This window comes from Moschus berezovskii, chromosome 7 (genome assembly GCF_049115385.1).
Source record: "Moschus berezovskii isolate FMDL1 chromosome 7, NW_MosBer_1.0, whole genome shotgun sequence".
In the NCBI taxonomy this organism is placed as follows: Eukaryota; Metazoa; Chordata; class Mammalia; order Artiodactyla; family Moschidae; genus Moschus; species Moschus berezovskii.
Window position 1 is genome coordinate 44,768,258 of NC_142466.1, and position 25,059 is coordinate 44,793,316.

At 37.9% G+C, this 25,059-nt stretch overlaps 1 protein-coding gene across 5 annotated transcripts in view; it reads right to left on the reverse strand.

The window, feature by feature from the left end:
• KDM4C (lysine demethylase 4C) overlaps positions 1 to 25,059 on the reverse strand; it is a 415,025-nt gene that overhangs the window by 173,818 nt on the left and 216,148 nt on the right. For all 5 annotated transcript variants that reach the window (XM_055428240.2, XM_055428241.2, XM_055428238.2 and 2 more), the window contains 4 exons: positions 23,135 to 23,328; positions 19,720 to 19,955; positions 17,158 to 17,471; positions 13,508 to 13,616 (listed from right to left, as the gene is read on the reverse strand). In XM_055428240.2, coding sequence (XP_055284215.2) covers positions 13,508 to 13,616; positions 17,158 to 17,471; positions 19,720 to 19,955; positions 23,135 to 23,328 — 853 coding nt within the window. The remainder of the gene's footprint in view (positions 1 to 13,507; positions 13,617 to 17,157; positions 17,472 to 19,719; positions 19,956 to 23,134; positions 23,329 to 25,059) is intronic.

Here is a 25,059-nt window from a genome sequence, read left to right on the forward strand (position 1 = left end):
ATATGTAAGTTTTTTAAAAGCTTATATAAGATTGAAACTATAAGATATTAGTTTAAGTGATCAAAAAAGTAAATCTATTGCTAATATCGTACAGTTAAAGTAATAAATCAGAACAGAAATGTAATAAAGGCTCTGACTTTGTGGCCTACAACAGTTGATATTCAACTATTCTCAGTTAAGCCTGGCTGTAAGAGTAGCTGTCTGATCCAAAAAATTAAAATAAATTAACACAGTGTTTCACTCATGTAATCTATGCGGTCTTAATGTTTGGTTATAAGTCTAAACCTCAATTTCTTCATCTGCAGTATATGAGCTACCAGCAGTACAACAGCTGCTCATCAGTAAGCAAGACCTAGGGCTTCCATAGATTATAGTTCCTTTCCTTCTAGGTCTCCAGAAAATTTCTGCAAAGATCATTCAGTAAATTACTTAAAATGTATGCCTAAAAACTTAACTTTTAACATGACAAGACAGGTTGGAACAGAAAGAACCAATCTAGACACACACCCAGTTATTTTTTATATAAAAACGTTTCAAGATTTATCCTTTCAGGAGGAAAAAAAAGGCTTTAATCTCCCTCCCATTCTGTCAAAAACATCACTGAGTATATTTATGATAAAAAAGATTAATGCCTTTTACAAAAGTATTCAAAATAAAGCGCTCATTTAAAAATATGTAAATAAAATTATGGCATGACCATATTATGCCAACATTGAAAAGGTGCTTTTGAGGAATATTAATGGATATCACATAATACGAATATATACACTATAACATATAATATTAAGTGATATAAATATTATATTAACAGATGGAAACTCAGCACACAAAACTGAATATTGAGGATGATGTCAGTTCTGTAAGAAATATGTTTAAAAATCTGGAATAAAGGAAAAGGAAGACAAGTTTTTACAGTTATAAAAATATGCAGTTTTTAAAGCTGAAAAAATACTGCAGTCAAAAAATATTAAGTAGGTCCTATGAACCGGGAGAAACTTTAGTTTAAAAGCAGACATATGTTGGATTTACTCTCTCCACAGTACAGTCTTTCTGAACAACTTTTGCTTAATAAGTACAAGTGCAGTTCTCAGCAGAAAAACATTTGGGCCACTGTGGAAAGGCCAGGACTTGCTGACGGGACCCAGCAGATGGGAAAAGCCATTGACACTGCTCCAGCACAATTTCCCTCTATGAGTCCCCACAATGATTTTGCTGCTGGGGTTTTGCTCCAATGATGTGTTTTGGCTCATATAGCACTGTTCTCTGCTATGAAGAGCATGACAGCATCTGTTATCTTTCAGGTACTTGAGCAAAATCTCAGTCCTGGGAGGCATTATATACGGTTTCAGATGTCCTGGAGGAAATTGAGGGAGAAAGGGGTGAGAGGAGAGGAACCAGGCATGAATGAGCCAAAAAATTCAAAGTTGGAAACTACTGCTCCCATACAAACTATTGTAAAATTTGGGTGCAAACCATATTCGATGATTTTATGAATTGATAAACTTCAAAGGTTTCTGAAGTTGTGTTCAAAAGTACAAAATAGAAAAAAAATTACAAGTCTTTTAGGTCTAATTTTACTGGGAAGAGATGACATTATGGGAAATTTAATTCTGTATTACGGTACCTGAAAAATGCTAATGTAATACTGGATAACAGAGAATTCCACCGTTTAAGGCCTAAAGCACTTAAATGAGGGACATAGTTTTACTCTTTGTGCATACCCTTACAATAACTAAGATGTCAAAATCATTTCAAAAGGATATCCCAACCCATTCAATATACTACTTTAAACAGCCATAATATTTCAAAGCACACTCCTTCAAAACACGCGAAAGTATTCTGATACTTACAGCACAGTTTTCAATCTTGAAAATACTTGTCAATGATACGTAGTGTACCTCTGGGGAGGTAGGTTTCAAGGAGAACTCTGGCATTACCACCGTTACTTAAATTTCTGAAAGAACACTAGTTCATATTTCATATATGCATATATTCTCACAACACAGATGGATAACAAGGAGTACTGTGAATGATCTACTCCATCAATAAAGAAGGCTGGTTCTTATTAGAAAAATTTATAGGTGTTCACTTCAACTTCTTTTATCAGTACTGGGGCTATTATTAGAGGGCTGCTAGTGTGATAATGTAGAAAGAGTGCAAATTTGGGAATCAAGCAGAATCTAAAGCCTGTTTTCTACCAGTTGCCAGCCTTGTTACCTTATGAAGTGAATTAGTGTCTCTGAGCTTCAGTTTCCTCATCAGAAAAAATGATAACACCACCTATCCTAAAAAATTATAATAATGGCTAATAATGTACATAATACAAAGCAGCATACTCAATTGTCTTATCATGGTGAGGATGTTGTTGTTCAGTTGCTCAGTCGTGTCCAACACTCTGCAACTCCATGGACTGCAGCATTTATTTCCCTATCCTTCACCATCTCCCGGAGCTTGCTCATGTCCACTGAATCAGTGAGGTCGTCCAAATATCTCGTCCTCTGTCGTCCCTTTTTCCTCCTGCCTTCAATCTTTCCCAACATCAGGGTCTTTTCTAATGAGTTGGCTCTTCACAGGAGGTGACCAAAGTATTAGAGTTTCAGCTTCAGCTTGAGTTCTTCCAGTGAAGGACTCCTTCACTGAATCCTTCAATGAGTCCTTCCAATGAATATTCAGGACCAATTTCCTTTAGGATTGACTGGTTGGATGTCCTTGCAGTCCAAGGGACTCTTAAGAGTCTTCTCCAGCACCACAGTTCAAAAGCATCAATTCTTCGGTGCTCAGCCTTCTTTATGGCCCAACTCTCACATCCATACATGACTACTGGAAAAACCATAGCTTTGACTATATGGACCTTTGTTGATAAAGTAATTTCTCTGCTTTTTAATATGCTGTCCAGGTATGTCATAGCTTTTCTTCCAAGGAGCAAGCATCTTTTAATTTCATGGCTGCAGTCACCATCTGCAGTGATTTTGGAGCCCAAGAAAATAAAGTCTGTCACTGTTTCCTGTTTCCTCATCTATTTCCCATGAAGTGCCAGGACTGGATGCCATGATCTTAGTTTTTTGAATGCTGAGTTTTAAGCCAGCTTTTTCAACTCTCCTCTTTCACCCTCATCAAGAGGCTCTTTAGTTCCTCTTTGCTTTCTGCCATAAGGGTGGTGTCATCTGCATACCTGAGGCTATTGATATTTTGAAAACTCCTTTTAAGAAAGCTGGCTGGAGAAGGAAATGGCAACCCACTCCAGTATTCTTGCCTGGAAAATCCCATGGGCTGAGGAGCCTGGTAGGCTACAGTTCATGGGGTTGCAAAGAGTTGGGCACGACTGAGCAACTTCACTTTCTAATCACATGTTAACTTGAAAAACAACTTGTATTGCCCACGTTTTTTCAGTACTCTGACTACAAATTTTTGTACTAGATAAAAATCTTTCCTTCTAGAAAACTACCAATTAAATATTTTCTTAAAAAAAAAAAAGAAACTCGCATATCTTCGTAAAACGAGCAGTCAACATGGCACCAAAAGGAATTTATTCTGATCATCAAATAAAAGATAGGTGAAAGAGAGTATGTGAAACTCATTGTATACTGGGCAATACAACAGATGCTAGAGATAAGAAATAAAAATAAACAGTCCCTTGCCTTCAAGGAGTTCAAAACTTCCCACAGGTGAAAGCTCCGGTTTCTTAAACTATTTCATTAACACCACCTGTATTAGAAACTTTAAAAATGGCCAAAACAAAATCATTAAGAAAAGAACAACTAGCATATGTTGCAGTTTACCTACCAATACATCAAGAAAATTTAAAATTAAAGTTTCTCTTAGCTAAAAGCCAACATCGGTCATCTATATTGAGTACAGCAGAATCCTTGGACATTTTAACCTAAGAACTAACAGGGTATCACCTGGCAGATCACACAAAACAGTTGCTAAGGAGACAGAGAACTTTGTGCAGAACAGCCACAATGCCAGAAACTAGAGAAACAGGGCATGGGCTACACAAGAGGATGTCTGGAAACAAGACGAGGACAAGGTAGCAAGCATTCACTCTGTAGTTCAACGTCCAAAGCCATCAGCTTTTGTTTCTTCTTGCTGTTCCTCAAATATGCCACACTAACTGACTTCCTCGGGGCCTTTGTACTCACTGTTCTCTCCCAAGAAGATTCTTACCCCAGATCCTTGGTTAACTCAGTTAAAGGCATTATAAAGTATGTTTCCTCAAGTAAAGACCTTAAGAATTATAGAAACAGTTGAGTAATACTCAAAATGTTCATATATCATCAAAAACCTTTTTGCCTTTGGTTTCTACTTTTCTATCAGCAAAACAAAAATCCCTACACTTTTTAATCTTGAGAATGTTTACCCATAACAAAACAAAACCAAAAATCAACAGTAAAACAATGGAACATCAGTGTAGAATTAAGAGGCCCATATCATACGTACTTAGAAAAAAGCCACCTCATCATTTCCCTAAAGCTGGACACATACAACCAGAAAAAAGAAAATGAATAAAACAGTGCCATATATAATTTAAATAATAAAGTGAGTCACTTTCTAACAACTCACTGGGAGCCTTATACATATTACTTAACAACCCTCTCAGCAGTGAAAACTCTTTTTTCTAAAATCCACGACAATGGTCCCCAAATGTCAGCCTGCAGAACTGACAGCCCAAAACTAAGATTTTAATAGAGACAAAACAAAGCAAATGAAAATCATAAGTAATTAAAAAATTAAATTTTTAAAGCTACATTAATTTTGTAAATGTCATGCTTACTCTCAATATTCATAGTTTCATAACCAAACTAAAGATGAAACTAAAAATGAAGAAAATGTAGAACAAAATACAGGGTAATTCAATGGCCTGTATCATTAAGACATCATCGTCTCCAAGGAAAGAGGTGTGTGTACAAGTTTAAGGAAATATAGAGTTATATATGAAGATAAATGAAAATCAAATATTATCAATTTCATACATTTCAACCTAATACAATAACTCCTTTTTCTAAAGAAAGGAATGAACCACACAATTATACTATCAAAGGCTGTTCCTCAGATATTCTCTACAAGACTTAGAGAGTAACAAGGCACACATGAATTCAAATAAATTAGCCTTGACTATCATTTTACAATACTAATGCTGTCAGCACTTACAGACACCTGATCATAAGACGTCAATAAAAACCATAGGTTTCAAGAGTGACTCTGAGAAGTACAGAAAGCAACCATGTAACGTAAGTTAAAAAGCCAACATGGTTTTGTCTAATTCAATCAAACCCTTACCAAGCTGCTAGCATAATAAGGGCAAGGTGTTTTATGTTTTTATTCCCTATATTGCAGAAAAAGTCAGGGCCCTTGGGACTCCAACAGAATTCACTAACAGAGAAATCAAGTAATACAGAGAACGCCCATATATTATACAGCTGAGTGCCAACAATATCTATTGTTTTATGTCCACATAATGCAGAAAACACTGACTGTGACCTAGCAACAAACATCCCAAGACAACCTGCTTAAAAATCTGCTGAAGTTGCTGTTTTATTGCTTAAACAGACAGAAATATAACTATGTTTATTATGAAAGTATAGCATTACCTCAAGCTAATAAGAACTGATGGAACAAAGAAGAGATCATTATGTACAAATTAATAACATTTGGAGCATGGCATGCAACAACCATAAAGCAGCATTTGTTTTTCAAAACTGGCAGAGAAAAAGATTTCTTTTTACAGAGCGGAAACACTGTTGGTAAGGAATACTATTATACTGCACTATTTTGCTTTTCCATGAAAGCGCAGCATGAAACGAGGGGACTACACAGTATCCTCCCCATATTTTATATATTATATTATATATATATATATTAGAATGCTGGACCTTATCGTTGACTTAAAATATTGTTTGTTTCTTCCTATTATATTTTGATAGAATCAAAGAACTTTAGAGTTTGAATGAAACTCTGGGATCACTAATCCAACGATTTCATCATACATATATGAGTAAACATATGATGAGTCTTAGGTTACATGACTTAGTTCTCCATGGTCATACAGTCATTAACAGCCAGAAAGACTAGAAAGCAGATCTCATATTGCTAACCATAAACAAAGTCAGGTGTTATCTGGCAAAGCAAACAAATTAACATTTTTGGTATTAAAGCTAATTTTAATTTAATCCTATACTTAACATTTTAAAAATGTGAATCAATTAAAGACATCATTATATTTGGTCAATATATCCACTTAAATCATTGAAATAAAATTTTTTTTAACAAAATGAAGATTGGCAAACTTATACTGGGGGTTTCCCTGTGGCACGGTCAGTAAAGAATCTGCCTGCAATGCAGGATACTGCCTGCAATGCACGGAGAAGGCAATGGCAAGCCACTCCAGTACTCTTGCCTGGAAAATCCCATGGACGGAGGAGCCTGGTAGGCTGCAGTCCATGGGGTCGCTATGAGTCGGACATGACTGAGCGACTTCACTTTCCCTTTTCACTTTCACACATTGGAGAAGGAAATGGCAACCCACTCCAGTGTTCTTGCCTGGAGAATCCCTGGGACGGGGGAGCCTGACGGGCTTCCGTCTATGGGGTCACACAGAGTCGGATACGACTGAGGTGACTTGGCAGCAGCAGCAGCCTGTAATGCAAGAGATGTGGGTTTGATCCCTGGGTCAGCAAGATTCTCTGTAGCAGGAAATGGCAACCCACTCCAGTATTTTTGCCTAGGAAATCCCATGAACAAAGGAGCCTGGTGGGCTACAGTCCATGGGGGTCCCAAGAGTGAGACATTACTTAGTGACTATACCACCACCAAACCTATACTAATGCTCTTAGAAAGCAGGGAGTTAAGAGCATGCCAGGGGCAGGAGGGCATAATCTTCTTCCAAAATATCTGTCTGCCAAAGATAAAGCATAACAGCCAATTCTAAATAATGTTTCTTATTTGACAGACAATTGCAAAGCGCCCAAAAGCTAGCTTTTGCAACAACAGTACTAACAGTTACCGTATGACACAGTGTGAAGTTCATAAAATATCCAGGAAACATCAGGATACCCCAGAAAAGGGTAAAAATCTCTAATAAAGTGAAAACATGTTTCCAGGAAAACATGTTGAGGACCAATTTATCACTCAATCACACTATAAACACAAGTGTTTTCACAAAATGAGTGTGAAACCAAAAAACATTTGAGGAAGTAATCAGATTTTGTCAGATGTGAGTTCCTGAGATTTTCCTTACTTAAATGTACTTAAACGTACAAATTTTTTTCTTCACAATAACTGAAAATCTAGCTTAAATGTGTTACATTATGGTCAAACATCAAGAATAATCTCTAATTAATGCAGCAGTTTCCATCTTTTCCAACTCTATATTTAAATATTTAATCCATTAATAAATGAATTATAATATTAACATAGACAGACTGTCCGAAAAAATAAATTGCTGTAACACTGCCTGAAATACACTTTTAATCTAACCCTAAAGGCACGCAGACAATACAGAGATAGGGATCAGGGTCTAAGCTGTCTTTAATTTCAAAAGATCCTTAACAGCTCCTTACAGTACTGCACTTGCTGAACTGATGACTTAGGAAGAGTCATCCAGACAGTTCAGATTAGAGAAATTCAGAGTCACAACCAGGGTTTTAATCTGAATCTTGTCAGTATTCAAATATGTAGGTGGGATCACCTCTGCACTGGGTAAACAGAGTATAGATGGGTATCTGCATCTTTCAATCTTTCTGTATAAAATTTCAGTTGAAGAGTTACAAATAAAAATTTGATCCAAGGGTGATGAGCTCAATATATCACCATGTTACTTCAGGATATTTGAAATGTCAAAAATCCATTCATGTACCTGTAGGTTAAAAGCCCTAATTACTCAAAGCCAAGGCTCATATTTTATACAAAAGGAAATTGAGGCCCGAGAGAAGACTTGACAGAAGTTAAAAACTTCTAAGGGACAAAGCCACGGCTCCAGTCAGCATCTACTTTTAGTCAGCTAAACTCCTTCTCAGAGTGGGTTCAAAAGATTTTGTAATTGTTTCTGCTTTTGATGCTCTAGAGGCATATTTACTTTAAATTTCTGATTGGAATAAGAGGCATAAATATGACAGCAGTCCTATGTTAAGAAGTGTTAGGGCACCTTTCTCTTATCCTATCCTCTTTCGCCACCCAAGCCAAGACCCAGGCAGCAGGATCTCTTGTTCTCTGCCTGGGGCGATGGTGAGTTTTGACTTTTAGTTTTTCCCTAGTACACTCTTCACTAAGGGCTTAGGCTTTTAAGAGCCCAGTTTTATGTGTCTGGGGGATCCTATGAGGTCTTAGCTCTGACTTCCCAGCCTCCACTCTAGTCCTGGCATATTGTCCCCAAAGAGTGCAACATTCTCTCTCTCCTACCCACCAGAATGTCCTTTCATCCTGAATCCCCTCCGGATTTCCCTCGTTTCTAGCTCAGACATCACCCTCCTCCTTCTCCTCCTAATCATATTACAATAAGAACAACAAACATCCATCATGTGCCAAACACATGAGTGCCTTACCCATGTTCTTTTAACCCTCCCAAGAGTTCCATGTGGGAGGTGCCGCTGTAATCCCTACTTGTAAGCACAGGTCCCGAAGCATGGAGGGTCACACAGCTAACCCAACACTAGAGTCGGTTGACTATGATCACAGACATGGAGAAATACAACCCTTCATGTGATTTTGCCTCTCTGTGCAAGTATAGAGGTAGACGGCCTAATTTATCAATCATTTCTGAGTGTTATTATCTGGTAATCCAGTTCATCACGTTCATATTCTGTCTCTTTAAAATATATTTTTGCCCAACTATAAATGTGATTACTATAAAAGTTTGAAAAGTTATCAACATACGAAAAAGAACTAAAATCACTAATAGCAGTGTTGTATATTTTCTTATAAACTTTCAACTTAACTTTCTAAATCTTCAACAGAATCTCCACAGACAGCATGAGTATGTCAACTCAAATCACCACCAACGGACGTGGAGATTACTGCATCTGCCACGGCCACATTCATAAGCTCTCCTGGTACTTGTGAGCTTTGACCTTTACAGTTGCTTTAGAAACAACATCAGGCTTATCACTTCACCAAGGGGATTATGTGAACAGTAAGTACAAAAGCAGTGAATATACTGTAAGTCAAAAGTAGAGAAAGTTGGAAAATTTATATTGCAAAGTAGTAAAAAAAAAAAATTTAAGTGGAAAATAAACACATACATGATACCTGAAAATTGTTAATCAACTATACTTCAGTTTTTTTTTTTTAAATGCATACATGTGTGCAGGAAGGGAACTTCAAAGACCAAACAAGGAACCATGAAGGGTAAGGCAGGGGGATGGATATTAATAAAACGCATGGTCAGAATATGGACGTCAATGTACAATGTTTATTAGCCTAACATCAGTTTAGGAAAAGCCCTGAGTTTGTGTCAGTACAAAGGGTTGCTGATGAAAACTCTAGTCAGAAAAAGCATGCATGAGTGAAAAGGAATTGAATAAAAATGCCTTTAAACTGGGAAGGAAATACACATAAGTGCACACACACGAACATCTACATACACACTGAGATGCTAGCTAAGCAACTGTCCCAATGGGGTATCATTCCTCTGGGGGTCCTCAGGTCCCCAAAGCACTGACCACATCTATATGCCATGTCAGCTTCATATTAACTTTGAGGACCTGAGTCAGGTGACGTCCCCAGCTAATTAAAACAGTATGTTTTTCTATCTACTTATATAGAGAATATTTCCTGGACAAGAATTTCGGTTTTCCTTTTAACATGACAGCATATATTACATCACAGTATTTCACAATCTTTTATAATGGTTGATTTCAAGGTTACTAATCACCTGGGACTTCCTGCTTTTGGACCCACAGGTGGGTTAAGCCACACACTCACCTTGGACCCAGAGTGCAGAGACAAGAGGAAAGGAGTGAGCGTGAGGAGACAGACAGACAAATAATGAAATACAATGTAAGGTGACAAGCCATATGCTAGAGTTAAGTAAGCATAGATGGAACAGGACAGTAGAAGAGAAGTAAGAGAAATGAGGAAAAAGTGCGAAGAAACATGTGAGAATGGTGACAAGATGGAAAAGGGCATCACAGGTAAAGCAATAGTTGGAGGAAGTGCATGGAAGCATAAAGCAGCACAGATACTCAGGAGGGAAAAAAAAAGTTATGTGAATGGATGGAAAAGAGGTTCCACACTGAATAGTTGAGGGAAATGAAGGCAGCAAGAAGTTGGTAGTGGATATGAGCAGCCCTCAAGTCATTTATCCTGTACCGAAACTGTAACATTAAGGGAAATGTGTGAGATCTGAGCTGGCGTCTTTAGCAACCCAAGAGAAACATCACTGCAGCAAGATTTCTGAGCTGCCCTCCCAGCCCCACCCCCAGGGTCCATCCTCACTCTCAGTGTCTCCTGAGGCCAGGCTAGAGCACTGCTCTCAGAGCTGCCTGACTCACCCACGCTGCAGACACACACCCCTCTTCCTACAGACATTCAACCACAAAGCTCTGAGATCAGAGTACAGGAATATACGATTATCAGTACTGTTATATCACAAAGGGAGAATGGGTACATGTCCAGAATGTTTCAAAACTAAAACCACCCAGCCAAGCACTTCTCTTTCAAGGCTGTTTCAATTCAACATTGTATAATTAGCTTAAAAAGCAGGAAAACACAGAGAATATCAATCCATGTTTCAGGATCACCTTGTGCAGTTGCCTGACTTAAGGAAAAAGGGAAAAGAAAAACACTTCAGTTAAAAGAAAACTATTTCCAGTTTTTTGAGGAATCTCCACACTGTTCTCCATAGTGGCTGTACTAGTTTGCATTCCCACCAACAGTCTTTGGGACTCTGTGGGAGAGGGTGAGGGTGGGATGATTTGGGAGAATGGCATTGGAACATGTATGTTGTCATATGTGAAACGAATCACCAGTTCAGGGTCGATGCATGTTACAGGATGCTCGGGGCTGGTGTGCGGGGATGACCCAGAGGGAGGATAAAGGGAGGAGGGAGGTGGGAGGGGGGTTCAAGAGGGGGAACTCATGTACACCCGGGGCGGATTCATGTCAATGTATGGCAAAACCAATCAATATAATATTGTAAAATAATTAGCCTCCAATAAAAAAAAAGAAAACTAAAGACAGATTAGTAACCGCTTTTAAACTATAAATAATACATATGTGATATAAAGTTAAGATATTTTTTCACCACTCCCCTCAAAAAGAACAAAATTAAATACTAGTTTGTGTACAAATTTTACATTCTAAAACATTATTCCTTTCTTAGGTATCCCCCTCTGTTCAGGGCCTCATGTTTTTCTGCTAAGTATGGAAAAGCTTCTTCTAGGAAAGAAGAGGATGAGAGTCGAGAGTCGGGAAAAACTTGCTGATCCTCTAAGTACTTGATCTGCCACCAATTAAGATGATTTCTTCAGTTTCAGGCCATTTGAGTATCAAAGAACCACTGCATTGTCTTTTGAAAGGCGCACTGAGAGGGGACTCTCATCTCTCAGCTGCCCATAAGCTCTGGAGTCAAATGCCAGCCTCACCACAGAAAGGTTCATTCACCAACAAGGAACACTGCTGTTTGGAGATGCAATTTCTCAGATGCTCCAATCTAGATCTACTCATGCTCCTGCCTGGCATACATACCTACTTCTGTAAAAGGATTGCAGAAAGAGTCCCGTAGTTAGGGTAGGAAATTTCCAAAAGAAGCTAGATTTATAGTTGTGTGCTCCCAATGAGCACTCATCCCACTCTTCACTTTCTCATCACTGTCTAATAATGACACTCCCAGTTGTACAAGACAAAGGGAGATGGCTAAGGGAAAAACATTCAAGTGCCCAAAAAATAATTTGCCCCAGGACACAGAATACTTTCCATTTTCAATTTAGAATCTGGTAAAAAATCTTTAGCCATCACTATAATTCTTTGATTTTTCCTTTCAATTCTCAGAAATCTCCAGAGGACCCTAGGAGTTCTTAACATAAAAAAATAGAGGGTGAAACTGCTGCAAAAGCTGAAATCACCAGTATATCAGCAAGATATTTAACCTCAGACTTTTGAGATCTCCCTGTTAAACCAATCCAGTTAGAAATTTTGCAAGCTATAGTGATCAAAATCAGAACTGCTTTCCACAGAGAAACTCTGGACCAATTTATGGTGATTCACATGGAAATAAACTTCCCAGGACAATAAAGAAATAGGAGAAGACAGTTTTCCTTATGTATCAGGACAGCACATTGCCTTCCAAGAAGTTCTGCTGTTGCTATAGGCTATAATGGGGAAGGGTCATGAGAACTCATGAGTAATGCACAGTGAATATTAATTACTTTATACAGAACAATTCTTTATTTCGACAATAAGAAGAAAATGGTTTGTGTTGGATACAATAAAGTTGGAGAAAGAAAAACTGAACATGATGACATATGGAAATAAAGGCAAATGTGTTTCATTACTTTTATTATTCAAGGCAGAATTCCATCCTGAACTGGTGTTATAGACACTGCTACTATCATTATCTGATCCCTACATGATTAACTTTTTTTTTCCTAACTAAACATGAGGCATAAAAGAAGACAGTGAATAAAGGGGAAAAATCTGCTAAGGATATGTACTCCGATAAACTGGATTTAAACTAGATGGAAGTCTGAACCCAAGATTCATGTTATTCCCTTGACAGCATCCCCACAGACAAGGACCTTAATTAGCAGTTTCTACCAGTAAAGGATAATATCTCAAACAAGGGCTTTTTACAGAACACCTGCTTCAACTGATCCTTTTGGAGATAAAAAAAAAAAAATACACCTTATGAAGCTATGAGACATTGGAAGGAATAAACAGTTGATCAGTGGTCTGACTGAAGAAAAAGAAAAAAAAAATTTTGGAAAAAGAAAGAGAGGTAAAAACGGCAACTAGGTAAACCACACAGACAAACGTTACATAACAAGAGCAGCTGGCTGTAAATAAAACGACTTCATGCCAAGCCTCATCAGTACAGTCAAAGAGGAAGGGTGTTCCATGACATGTCGGGTGTAACAGGATACAGAAGTACTGCACGTAGTTTCTGACTCAGACGGTATTGATAAATTTAAAGGAGTCAAAGTTAAAATCAGAGGCAATGCAAAGAAATACAAAGCATGTTAATTCCATGATTTGATACTCTGAGAGAAAGGACGTGGATTTCTTCTGGAGGGTCTTAAGGCAAATGTCAGAAACAACCAATTTACCCATCAAATAAAAAAGGAAGACTAATGCTGCTTGATTATGTGAAGCAAGTATGTACCCCTAAAATCTAAGTGCTAAATAAACTGTGTGTTACTCAGGATCTCCTTAAGGTATATATTTGCCACTTGGTCAGATTTCTTCTCTATCAGGCAGTTTTTTAAGAAAAGTTCGTTACAACAAACTGACAGAATAAATTCTGAATATTATACAGTTTACATGGAACAAATACTGAAAAACAATCCAAGCTCACCTTCATCACTGGTTGCCTGCTGCTTCACCAGGGTCATTGGGGATCTTGCTGGAGGCTTACTAAGTGGGTGGCGCCAACTTTTAGCAGTTTTGGTTTCACCTTCTGTTCTCTGGTTACAGAACATGAATAGGGGAGAAATACTCACCATTAAAGACTTGTTTTAAAACAAAAAACTATCATTACAATGACTTACCACAAATAAATTATAAAGAACTCTTGTACTTGTTTTACCACCTGAGAAATTAAATTTGTTAAAGAAATTTAAACGGCAAAGTCAACAGAAATAGGAGCCATTCAGTTAGTAATTTTACTGACAGAGGAATCACTGAACTATCCTTCCATTTCATATTAAAGCACTATCTGTAGTGCAAGGTACACTTTGCAAACCTATAACAAACTCGGATGTTAGAGAGTTTTCAAAAGTCCTTTAAAGATAATTTAAATTTAGGTTTATATATTCGTAACAATCCAGGACCATGGCATTTGGGTCACATGTGACTGCAGCAGATTATTTTGCTTTCTGTCTTCAGGAGGCAATACAGCCAAAGTGAATCTGTACTCTTCCTTCCACTGGAAAGTGAATCCTCACTTCTCTGAGGACCAAATAGGAAATCAAACGTTGTTGTTGTTTAATAAGGCACATAAATATCATCCTGAAACCACTAAAATTCTACGGAAAATCTTTTGTCGTGAACTGCCTGGACTACATTTTTCTTTCAAAGGTAGAGGAAAAAGTCATTTGCATCCTGACATCTTTCAGAGAGACTCTATTTACAAGCTTTCTCATCCATACAATTAAAAAAAAAAAAAATGGCAGAGTTGCTAATTAGACAAAGAGTTCAAATCCAGGGTGTTTGCATCAGTGGTTGATGCAAAAGAAAGGAGTCTCATAAATTTCCCTAAAAGCTGAAGCAGCAGCACCCGGAAGGAAAGAAACTATGCTGACATCTGACACATAAACAGGCTTATGAGAAAATGTGTGACAACACTCTAATCAAAGCAGGATTCACAAAGTAATGATAGAGGATGAGACTTGCCTGTGGTTTATAATAGCTAAAAATGAATGTGAGAAATTATAATTTAGTCAAAAATAAGAAATATTTATTAAGCTCTTACTATGTGGTGCTGGAGAAGACTCTTGAGAGTCCCTTGGACTTCAAGGAGATCCAACCAGTCCATTCTAGAGGAGATCAATCCTGGGTGTTCATTGGAAGGACTTATGCTAAAGCTGAAACTCCAATACTTTGGCCACCTCATGCGACGAGTTGACTCATTGGAAAAGACTCTGATGCTGGGAGCGATTGGGGGTAGGAGGAGACGGCAACGACAGAGAATGAGGTGGCATCACCGACTCGATGGACATGAGTTTGAGTGAACTCCGGGAGTTGGTGATGGACAGGGAGGCCTGGCGTGCTGTGATTCATGGGGTCGCTAAGAGTCGGACACGACTAAGCGACTGAACTGAACTGAACTGATGTTAACACTGCTCTAAGAGTAAGCTAGAGAAGGAAAAAATCCTACCAGGTCCCTGCTTCCAAGGAGTGCAGTATAGACGGGGTAGGCCAGAGGCAATAAACAAGCAAAAAGTAAATACTGGGTTGTCGTTATTGTTTCAGTTGCTCAGTCGTGTCTGACTCTTGGACTGTATGTAGCCTGCCAGGTTCCTCTGTCCATGCGATTTCCTAGGCAAGAATACTGGAGTGGGTTGCCAATTCCTTTTCCAGGGGATCTTCCTGACCCAGGGATCAAACCGGCATCTCCTGCTTGGGAGGCGGATTCTTTTACCACTGAGACACTGTGGAAGCCCATAAATATCAGGTACTATTTAAGTAAATATGCAGTAATAAAAAAAAAAAAGCATGACAAAGAATAGAAGGAGATGGGGAGGAGGTTATTTTATGTGGGATCATCAGAGAAAGTCTTTCTGATGTGAAGAGCAATGACAAAGCAGCACATTTAGCTCTCTGGGAGAGGAGCATTTTGGACAGCAGGAATAGCATGTAATGTGTGAACATGTTTGGTTCACTTAATGTTTCCAGAGAAGGATGACTAAAGCTGACTGCTATCAGCAAACACACAGTATTATACTCAGTACTAAGAAACACTGGTCAAAACACTACGCAAAAATGAACCAGGTCTGTATGACTTAGAAGAAGTCTGACAAATGGGATGAGAAAAGAACACCACACAGCTATTTCTCACAAGTGCAAACCAAGCCGTCAGTTCTCAACAACAGCACTTGCCTTCCTGGCCAGTCAGGCTTTGTTCAGTGAAATGATAAAGATGAAGGTTAACAGTAAGGGAAGAGAAAAGTTATTTTCAGTTCCATTCTAGTTTAAAGAATCAGACCAAATAAAAAACAGGCATTTGACTTATTCGCCAGTCTAGAATCCCAGTATCTGTCCAGCTACAAATAATCCCTATGTGAAACTAAGTTGCAAATTTTGTTTACTGATATGTGAATACTATGTTCAAATTTCTTAGCCACCTTTTCAAATAAATTAGATCATAACTTTGTTTCTCAGGTGTTTCGGAGAAATATTTTATATTTCAGTAGAACAAGCATGCATAAAAAATGATAAAAAGTTATTGGGGAAATTAGGAAATTATCTACATTTTACTGGACATTTTAAAACTACTTATAAATAGGGCATTCCAAATTGATGTCTTTACTTTCTCTTGCTATTCAAAGATACAAAAGGCTGCTTCTGAGCTAAAATGAGCAGGAGCAATCCGGAACTGGGTCTGTTCAGCAGCCAGCACAATTTATCAGCTCAAACATTTGAGGCTTCCCTTATTCATCCACCTGAACTCCTTTATCAAGTTGTTCAGGTCAAAAGAGGTTACCAAATTATGACAATCACAACACACAATTATAGCTTGGCTGATATACTCACAATCAGTTCATGCTGAAAGCATATGGTATTAATATCATACAAGAACATAGGAGAAACAGGGAGGCCTTCTGCAAAGGGTTAGAATGAGGAAGTTGGAAATCAAGAGGGATCTTGAGTTTTCGAAGTGGCAGAAGGCCTGGTTCCAGCATGAGTAGAGACAGAAGGTTCAGCCTGCTCCATGAGGCAAGAGTCAGGGAAAAGCATAACCAGAAGAGCCCTAATGTTATAATAGAGGTTGAGAGAAGCCTAGGACCCAGAGGTATTAAGCACTGGCAGAAAGAGGTGAGAGTCTTACAGGCAAATTATTTCCAGTCTGGCTAATATTGCAGGTGACAGAACCATTCTATGTCTTGACTATATCAACGTCAGTATCACTGTACTATCCTATCCTAGTTTTCCAAGGAGGTTTTATTGGGGGAAACTGGGTATATAAGATTTTGCTACACTACTTCTTACCACTGCATATAAATCTACAAAGATCTCAAAACAAAGAGTTTAATGTTAGAAAAACTAAAAAAGAAATAAAATTGAACCCTAACAGATGGTCAAAAGTTCCATGGTCTCTGAATTATCACCAGGTTAGCCAGAGTTCACAGAAAGCTTACCTCCCAGTCATTGAAGGAAAAGATTAAGACCTGTAAATGTGAGATGCTATTTCCACCCTACAGCAAGATTTCCATGCACAGCATGCTGTTTTCAGAAAGAGCCTTGACAACACAATAAATATGGTAAAAAATGGACACTGTCACATACACTGGGGACTTTGAAGCCATTTCTCTGGCCACTGGGGACCACTGGGACTTCCCCAGGTTCAAGGCCACTCCCACGGCTTTCCACATCACTCTCTTCTCCCTCAGTCAAAGCACTGCTACTCTCTGCCACAGAGGAGTATGACTCAGGTGACTTTGGCCATGGAAGCTTGCGTGGCTCTGATTCCTCGGATGTCACTTGGCCACTAAATATGGACTCGTCAGCCTCACTGGGATTTGAAGGTGGAATTGCAGCGCAAGTTTGATGAGCCTCAGCCTTGATTTTCTCTGCTACAGATGTGTTTAGGCAGATGTTTCCTAAGGAGTAAAACAGAAGCCTGTTAATAAATGTTACAATATATTATTGCTAAGAATTGTTAAACTATTCTCAACTAAATGTCTATCATCAAACATCCCCTCTAAATTTCCACTGAAGACTCGAGTGGAAAAGGTCACCAAAGCACTATGCAGCCTTTGTAGTTGCTAAAGCAGCAAAATAATATATTTATTGACAAAATAAGGGATTAAAAAGAGGTTCCACTATAAACTAGTGTCCAAAGCCATGGCAATAATACTACTTACCTAAGCAATAGCAATTTGAGATCTTTCTAAAAAATAAGAATTTAATTCCAATATATGTTACTGATGAAACATTCCAATTCAGAGGATGTAAAACTATACAAGTCCATGTAAAACACATGTAAAACTGTGCAGGTCCAATAAAAATGATTTCTTAAACTAATCCTGCACAGTACAAGGACAGCACAGAAACGAAAGGAATATCATACATACTTTACTTCTACAGCTTGTTTCCTCTCTTATACATACACAAGTATGCATCATTTTATTCACCTATCACATAGTAGCTCAAACCCTGCACCATGCCAAATCTTCTGTTAAATGCTCTGTCAGGTCTTAAAACCCAGAAGTCAAAATGCAAGAAACTAGGTAGCAACAGAACAAATAAAGCTGTGTACCCTTGGCTTAAACCACGCAGTAGTTCTTAAAGTAATTAATTTAACACAGTGTACTTTAAAAAAAAAAAAAAAAAAACATGGTGAGGGACAACAAAGAAATATCTGTATACATTACTTAACTAGGGATTCCTTGGTGGCTCAGAGGTAAAGAATCTGCCTGCCAATGCAGAAGATGAAGGTTCAACCACTGGGCTGGAAAAATTCCCGAGAGAAGGAAATGGCAACCTACTCCAGTATTCTTGCCTGAGATATCCCAGGACAGAGGAGCCTTGTGGACTACAGTTTACATGACTGCAGAAGAGTCGGATACAACTTAGTGACTGAGCACGTGTATAGTGCATAACTGGTCTCTGCACTTCCCTACCTTCTTCACTTTCTATCTTCCACGCATTCATCACAAATCAGTTCAACTATCACCTACTCCCAGAAACCTTGGAGTTGAACCTTGCCAGTTCAGCCTCCTGTCTATTTTGGGTCTTTCCTATGTATGCCATCTCTATAGTGGTACTTGGCACACTAGGTAGGAATTACATATTTATTTGTCTAGATACCCAATTAAATACGAACTCACTGGGAAAATGTCCATGATTTAAACTCTATTAACACAGACATTTCAAGTACAAAAGGAAATAAGAATGGAGAAGAAGCCAAGGACTGATTAATGAGAACAATGATCAAGACTTTTCTTTTACTCTAAGTGGATTAAGAAAAAGAAAATGGTAGGGCCAAGACCTCAGCTGAGTCTTTTAAAAGGATCACTACAATTGTCATATGGAGAACTGACTAGTAGGGGTGACTAGAGTGGACAGTGGAAAAAAGGAAGGAGGCACCTTCTACAACAGTCCAGACAAAGGTAACACATCTTGAGTGAAGAGAAAGCAGGGGGATGTCTGGATTTGGGAGAGCCCCACAACAGAAAAACAGAATAGATGAGGGGAATGAGAGTGAGATAAGAAGTACCAATAAGCTCTATTAGAAAAAGGGCAAAATCTCCCACAAGTATTAAAGAGGCAAAGCAGAAAAACATTTTTCAAAGAAATATGCTACAAAAAAGGGGAAAAGCAAATCAGTTAATATTTATAGATGATGGCTTTGGCACAGAGAAACAGCCAGGAGACTATATATGCCATTTCACAGGACTGAATGATTTTTGATGTTACTTTGCAAAATCTTAATCTTTATTTTCTTCTTAAAATTAATTCAAAAGCTAAGAATCTGCAAAGAATTATCTATAATTGGTTTTCTCTACTCCATGTAAATTCAAGAGAAGATTTCCAAAAATGTATTATATATTGTAAATTGAGTTGCACCAAAAAAAATTTTTTTTTTCCATTTTAGAATCTTCTTTTTTATTAAATGAAATAGGTACTGCTGGCTATTTGTCTTAAAATTTTATTACCCAGAACAGTGGTACTTCTGGCTTTTATAACACTTCCTTGGCCTTCTAGTTGAGTTATCTCATAGCTTTAGATAGTTTATTGGTTAAGCTCTGTGGAAAAGTAAGATATCTGTCCTAGAAAACACAGACTTAAGGAAGATCAGCAACTACCTACTACTAATATGTGAAACATAATCAGCTAGTTTCTCACCCGAGAATCTGATATTATCTGACAAATTATGATCCAGCTGCATCCTGCTAACAGAGGCCTCTTTCTCTGAAGGTGCTTCTGTGTTTGCTAGTTTCACTGCTTCTGGCTTTCCATCATCCTTGAGATCATCTGGATCCGGGTCAGGAGTGGGTCCCTCTGCCCCACCAACTATAGCTGATAGTTTCTCATCCTCCTCATTCTTAGGCCTCTTAGAGTGAGAACTAGTACACTGGAAGCTATTAACAAGAAAAGCTGTAGTCAGAACACAATGTGGGCAAAGCACAGCAAAAAATATATACGTAAGCATTATTTTCACTTATTGAAAAAACAGAATAAAAAATTGGTTTTTAATCTTAATATACAAAGATAATCTTCATGATTAATAGATTAAATTTGAAATTGAAATGTTAACAACAGTTTTGATAACAATTTACTAAAAATTAAAATTAAAACAACTCCAAATAATTGATTATTAAAACATTATTGGGAAAAAGTCACTGTTAAAGCTTTATATGGAGAAGGAAATGGCAACCCACTCCAGTATTCTTGCCTGGAGAATCCCATGCACAGACAGCCTGGTGGGCTACAGTCCATGGGGTCTCAAAGAGTCGGACAAGACTGAGCAGCTAAACAACAACAATAACAAAACTTTATAACAATATTAAAAGAAAGCTTAACATAAAAAATTAAGTGAAAAATCATGACACAGGGATAAAATCAAACATTATTTAGATAATAAAGAAAGAAAAAGAAAACAAGGTGAGTCCATAAAGCTGTTGTTAAAATTTTAGTAGATTATTTACATTCCAAGGTGACCTGGTGACTGTATTTGCCTGAGTTTCATATAATTCTGAAATGTATGAAAATCATTAAGATTAAATGTCAAATTATAATTAGCTAAAGAAATTAAGAGAGGAAGAAGGCTAATCACATGTATTTAACATTGGCCATGTCATGCGACGAGTTGACTCACTGGAAAAGACTCTGATGCTAAAAAAGGTTGGGGGCGGGAGGAGAAGGGGACGACAGAGAATGAGATGGCTGGATGGCATCACCGACTCGATGGACATGAGTTTGAGTGAACTTCGGGAGTTGGTGATGGACAGGGAGGCCTGGCATGCTGTAATTCATGGGGTCACGGAGAGTCGGACATGACTGAGCGACTGAACTGAACTGAACGATCAACGTACTATTTATTTTCATAGTGGACACCATTTTTATATTATTCCACTTCTAGTATTTTTCAGCAAGTCACTTCATAGCTTTATTGTAGATGTCTTCTGTATATGACACAACATTTCTAACACTTTCATTTGAGAATAGCTATAACTTAAACTAAATCAACATGTATTTCAGAGCATGTACATACACACACGACATTAGTGTTATCCTATAGGAAGTTCCCATAAGATAAAGGGAGTAGCCAGGGATAACCTGGCTTTGGTAAATTTGCTAGAAGTAACAGTACTGATCTCATCATCACTTTTACTGAAACCCATGCAGTGGTCTATGTGGAATATTACATTATGAATAGCATAGCACACATCAGTATATTACTTAAGGGAGATCGCAAACTCAATAATCAAGCCACAAAGGTGAGCATAATAAGCCCCTCAACATTACGCTTTCTAACTGGGTAAGACCACTGACTATTTTAACCTACTGAAAGACACTTCACATCTGTTCAATGTCGTATCTATGTTCGATGTCAACCAACAAGGACCACTGTGATTAGTAACTAAGAGACCAGATATACACCTAAATTAGAGTGTTCTGTTTTCTGTCCATTAAAGAATAATTCTCAAGACATTCATTCTATTGGCCACTGAACTCAAGATTGACTACTGTCTCCTGCAGCAAATTTTTTTGGCAATGTGGATTAGCACCTTTACTCTCCAAATCAGTGTTTCCCAAACTTTTTGGAGTGCAACCCACAGTGAGTTATACACTTCAGATGATGACATGATACACATATACACTGATGCTGACACATGTCTACTTACCATCACCTCATGGGAAGGACTACGATACATTTTACTCTCTTTAACTTCCTAATTTTAAAATGTGGTTCCTAACCTATTAAATTGATTTGAAAAGTGACAGTTTTAAAATTCCTACTGTAGAATATAGGGTGAAATAAGAACATCTGGGTTGTAATTCTGCTACTAATTCTGTGCCTCAAGTATATCTCTTATAAAATGCTGGTTTGATTCCATGTTCTTAAGGTTCCTCCACTCACTAGCATTTTAAAATAGCAGAAAATAAATTGTCAGGGGAAAAATAAGAGAGAGAGAGAGACAAAGAGAGAGTCAGAAAAGAAACATCAGAAGTGTGGGCAAAGATTTAAAACTACAGTGTTTTTTGGTTAGTAGCTAAAAACTGAAAAGAAGCTACAGGTCCAACTATAGGAGATTAGATAAAATACATGCAGGCATTCAAAATTTTGTAGCAAATCATTCAATTACATGAAAAAACACAAAACTGGTCAAATTACTAATAGAGCATGGCCCCAATTTTGGAAAGGTATATAATATTATATAATAAATAAGAAATATATATGTAAAGGATATATACAAAGTGTTAACACTGGTTATCTCTGGATTGTGAGGTAATGGGTGATTTGGGATTCCTTCATTATTCTTTTCCTTATTTTACAAATTTTCTCCAATGCACAAATATTACTTTTACAATCTGAAAGAAAAACAATATTGGAGAGTAAAAATACAACACAAACCTGGAAAATAAGAACCAAAAAAGGTTGCCTGAGGACCTGAGTGACAAAACACACTCCCTGTTTAATGTGTTTTAAGACAGCATGATGACCATGACAGGCCTAAAGGCTTTTGAGATGGCCCTGGCCACAAAAATGAAATGTAGGATACATTACACAGAGAGAACCACGTTACAGAAACACCACATGCTCTGACTGACATCTTCTGAAAGCACAAAGCCGAGTGTGTATAACGCAGCAAAATATAAGCTCCCCAATGAGAAAAGTAATATGAGACATTTGACAAATGAAGAAGAGAACTACCAAAAGTCAAAATCAGTAGCCAAATTAAAAAGTTGGAAACCAAGTTATTGAAGCTGACAAAAATAAGGAGATGAGTAGGCAGCACCCGTAAGACCTTAAATACATCCGTGTAAGGGGTTTAGAAGTTCTACAACTGTTCAATTTCTCATGCACTGCAACACAACAGACCTCTCTTTTTACATTTATTTCTTTATTGCACTCTATTTATTTATTGCACTTCCAAAGAATTACAAATACTTTGCTTCAAATTTTCAGTAAGATAGTAAAAGAACAATGAATAAACAGAAGAAAAGCAAATAAATAGTCTTTAAGAATGCTATGCTCAAGGACCCATTTTAACTGAGTAACCACAAGGGGGATGGGGTGGGGCAGGATCATTACCTCCGGGACGCTTTTCTTACTTTCCTCCTCCTCTGCAGCCATGCTTTCACTTCAGGGGTGGATTCTGGAGTAGGCTTTGTGTGATCAATGGTGTATATATCCTTTCCTTGTTTCCAAAGCTGGTATCTGTCTGGCTGAAATTTCCTCACAAAGATATCCATAGAGATTTTCACCATGTCTTTCCTGCAAGTGCACTGAAACACAATGGGGTTGGAGCGCTTTAGACATTTTGCTAACTACATAAAGGCACACTAAGATGTTCTTTGAGTGTACCATACATGAATACTTAGTCACTACATAATTTAAAATAATGTTTTATAGTTTCAAACATTCAGTGAGTAACAAACTCAATTTCTCCTGAATGGAGGTGACAATCTGTATATTCACATCTATAACTGAGAGTAAGATGTTAAAATGCATCGGATAGTTCTTGGAAACTGTATCAAGAACTGAAAGGAAAGAGCACACATTTGAAAGCATACCTGCAAACAAGGAATACCCTTCTAGCACAAGGATGCATTGCCGCACTGAATATTATAAAAAAGAAAATCTAGGTTGGCAATGAATAAAAGTAGCTAATAAATGTGTGGGGCTTCCCTGGTGGCTCAGAGGTTAAAGCGTCTGCCTCCAATGTGGGAGACCCGGGTTCGATCCCTGGGTCGGGAAGATTCCCTGGAGAAGGAAATGGTAACCCACTCCAGTATTCTTGCCTAGAGAATCCCATGGACGGAGAAGCCTGGTAGGCTACAGTCCACGGGGTCGCAAAGAGTCGGACACGACTGAGCGACGGAACGGAACGGAACGGAATAAATGTGTGGTTAGAATAATTTGACCAATAGATTGAAATAAATTTTCTCCAAGACACATATTAATCACCTTAATGTTTATTAACAAATACACTCTCACAAAGTAACCAACAATTAGGAGCAAATAAACAGTCTCTTCTTACATCGTACCACATGAAACACCCAGCATCATTTCTACAATCATATCCATTAGGAAGAACAGTATTATGGTAAGAAGTTCAAAGAAAAGATTATTTTGAACCCACTAGAACTTCAATTCTCATGAATACAAAGTTAGCAGTCATTAGAAAGTTTCCTATAAAGACCTCACACAGGTTAAAGTATGTCCAGACTAATACTCCAGGCAAGCAGAATTCAAACAGTGAAGCAGAGGTAGTCTCAAAGATTTAACTAACATACTTTAATCATCCCTAACACATCCAGCAATAGACTGGTTGACTCAACAACAGCCTTGAAACTGTAAATCTTTCAATACTTTGGGAAAACAATTATCATCTCTATGCAAATTAATTTAAAATTTCTTAATAACCTCCCATCCAAAACTTCCTCTACAGAGTTCCAATCTTGACTTGAAAGTTCAAGAAAAAGGAAAAAACAAAACAGTTCAGGACACGGCTAATAGTCTAATATGCTGAAAAGCAACTTCTCCAACTTCCAAAATAATTCTGTTGTTATATATGTTATGATAATCCTTCTGTTCTATATTCACAATCAACATTTTCTAATGGGGATCGGGGGCAGGAGGAGAAGGGGACGACAGAGAACGAGATGGCTGGATGGCATCACTGATTCGATGGAGGTGAGTCTGAGTGAACGCCGGGGGTTGGTGATGGACAGGGAGGCCTGGTGTGCTGTGATTCATGGGGTTGTGAAGAGTCGGACACGACTGAGCGACTGAACTGAACTGAATCCCTCCCTTCCCTTCGACCCCTAGAAATCCAGTCTGTCATCATCTACAATTAGCTCTTCACCTACCTGCATAAATCATTTTACCAGGACACCTTCACTGTCAGACTCTGAAACTTAGTATATACTAACAAATCTAACTAATCTCCCTGCCTGCAGTCTCTCAGAGCTCCAATTCATCTTCATCGCTGTCACTTTAATCTCCCTCGAATA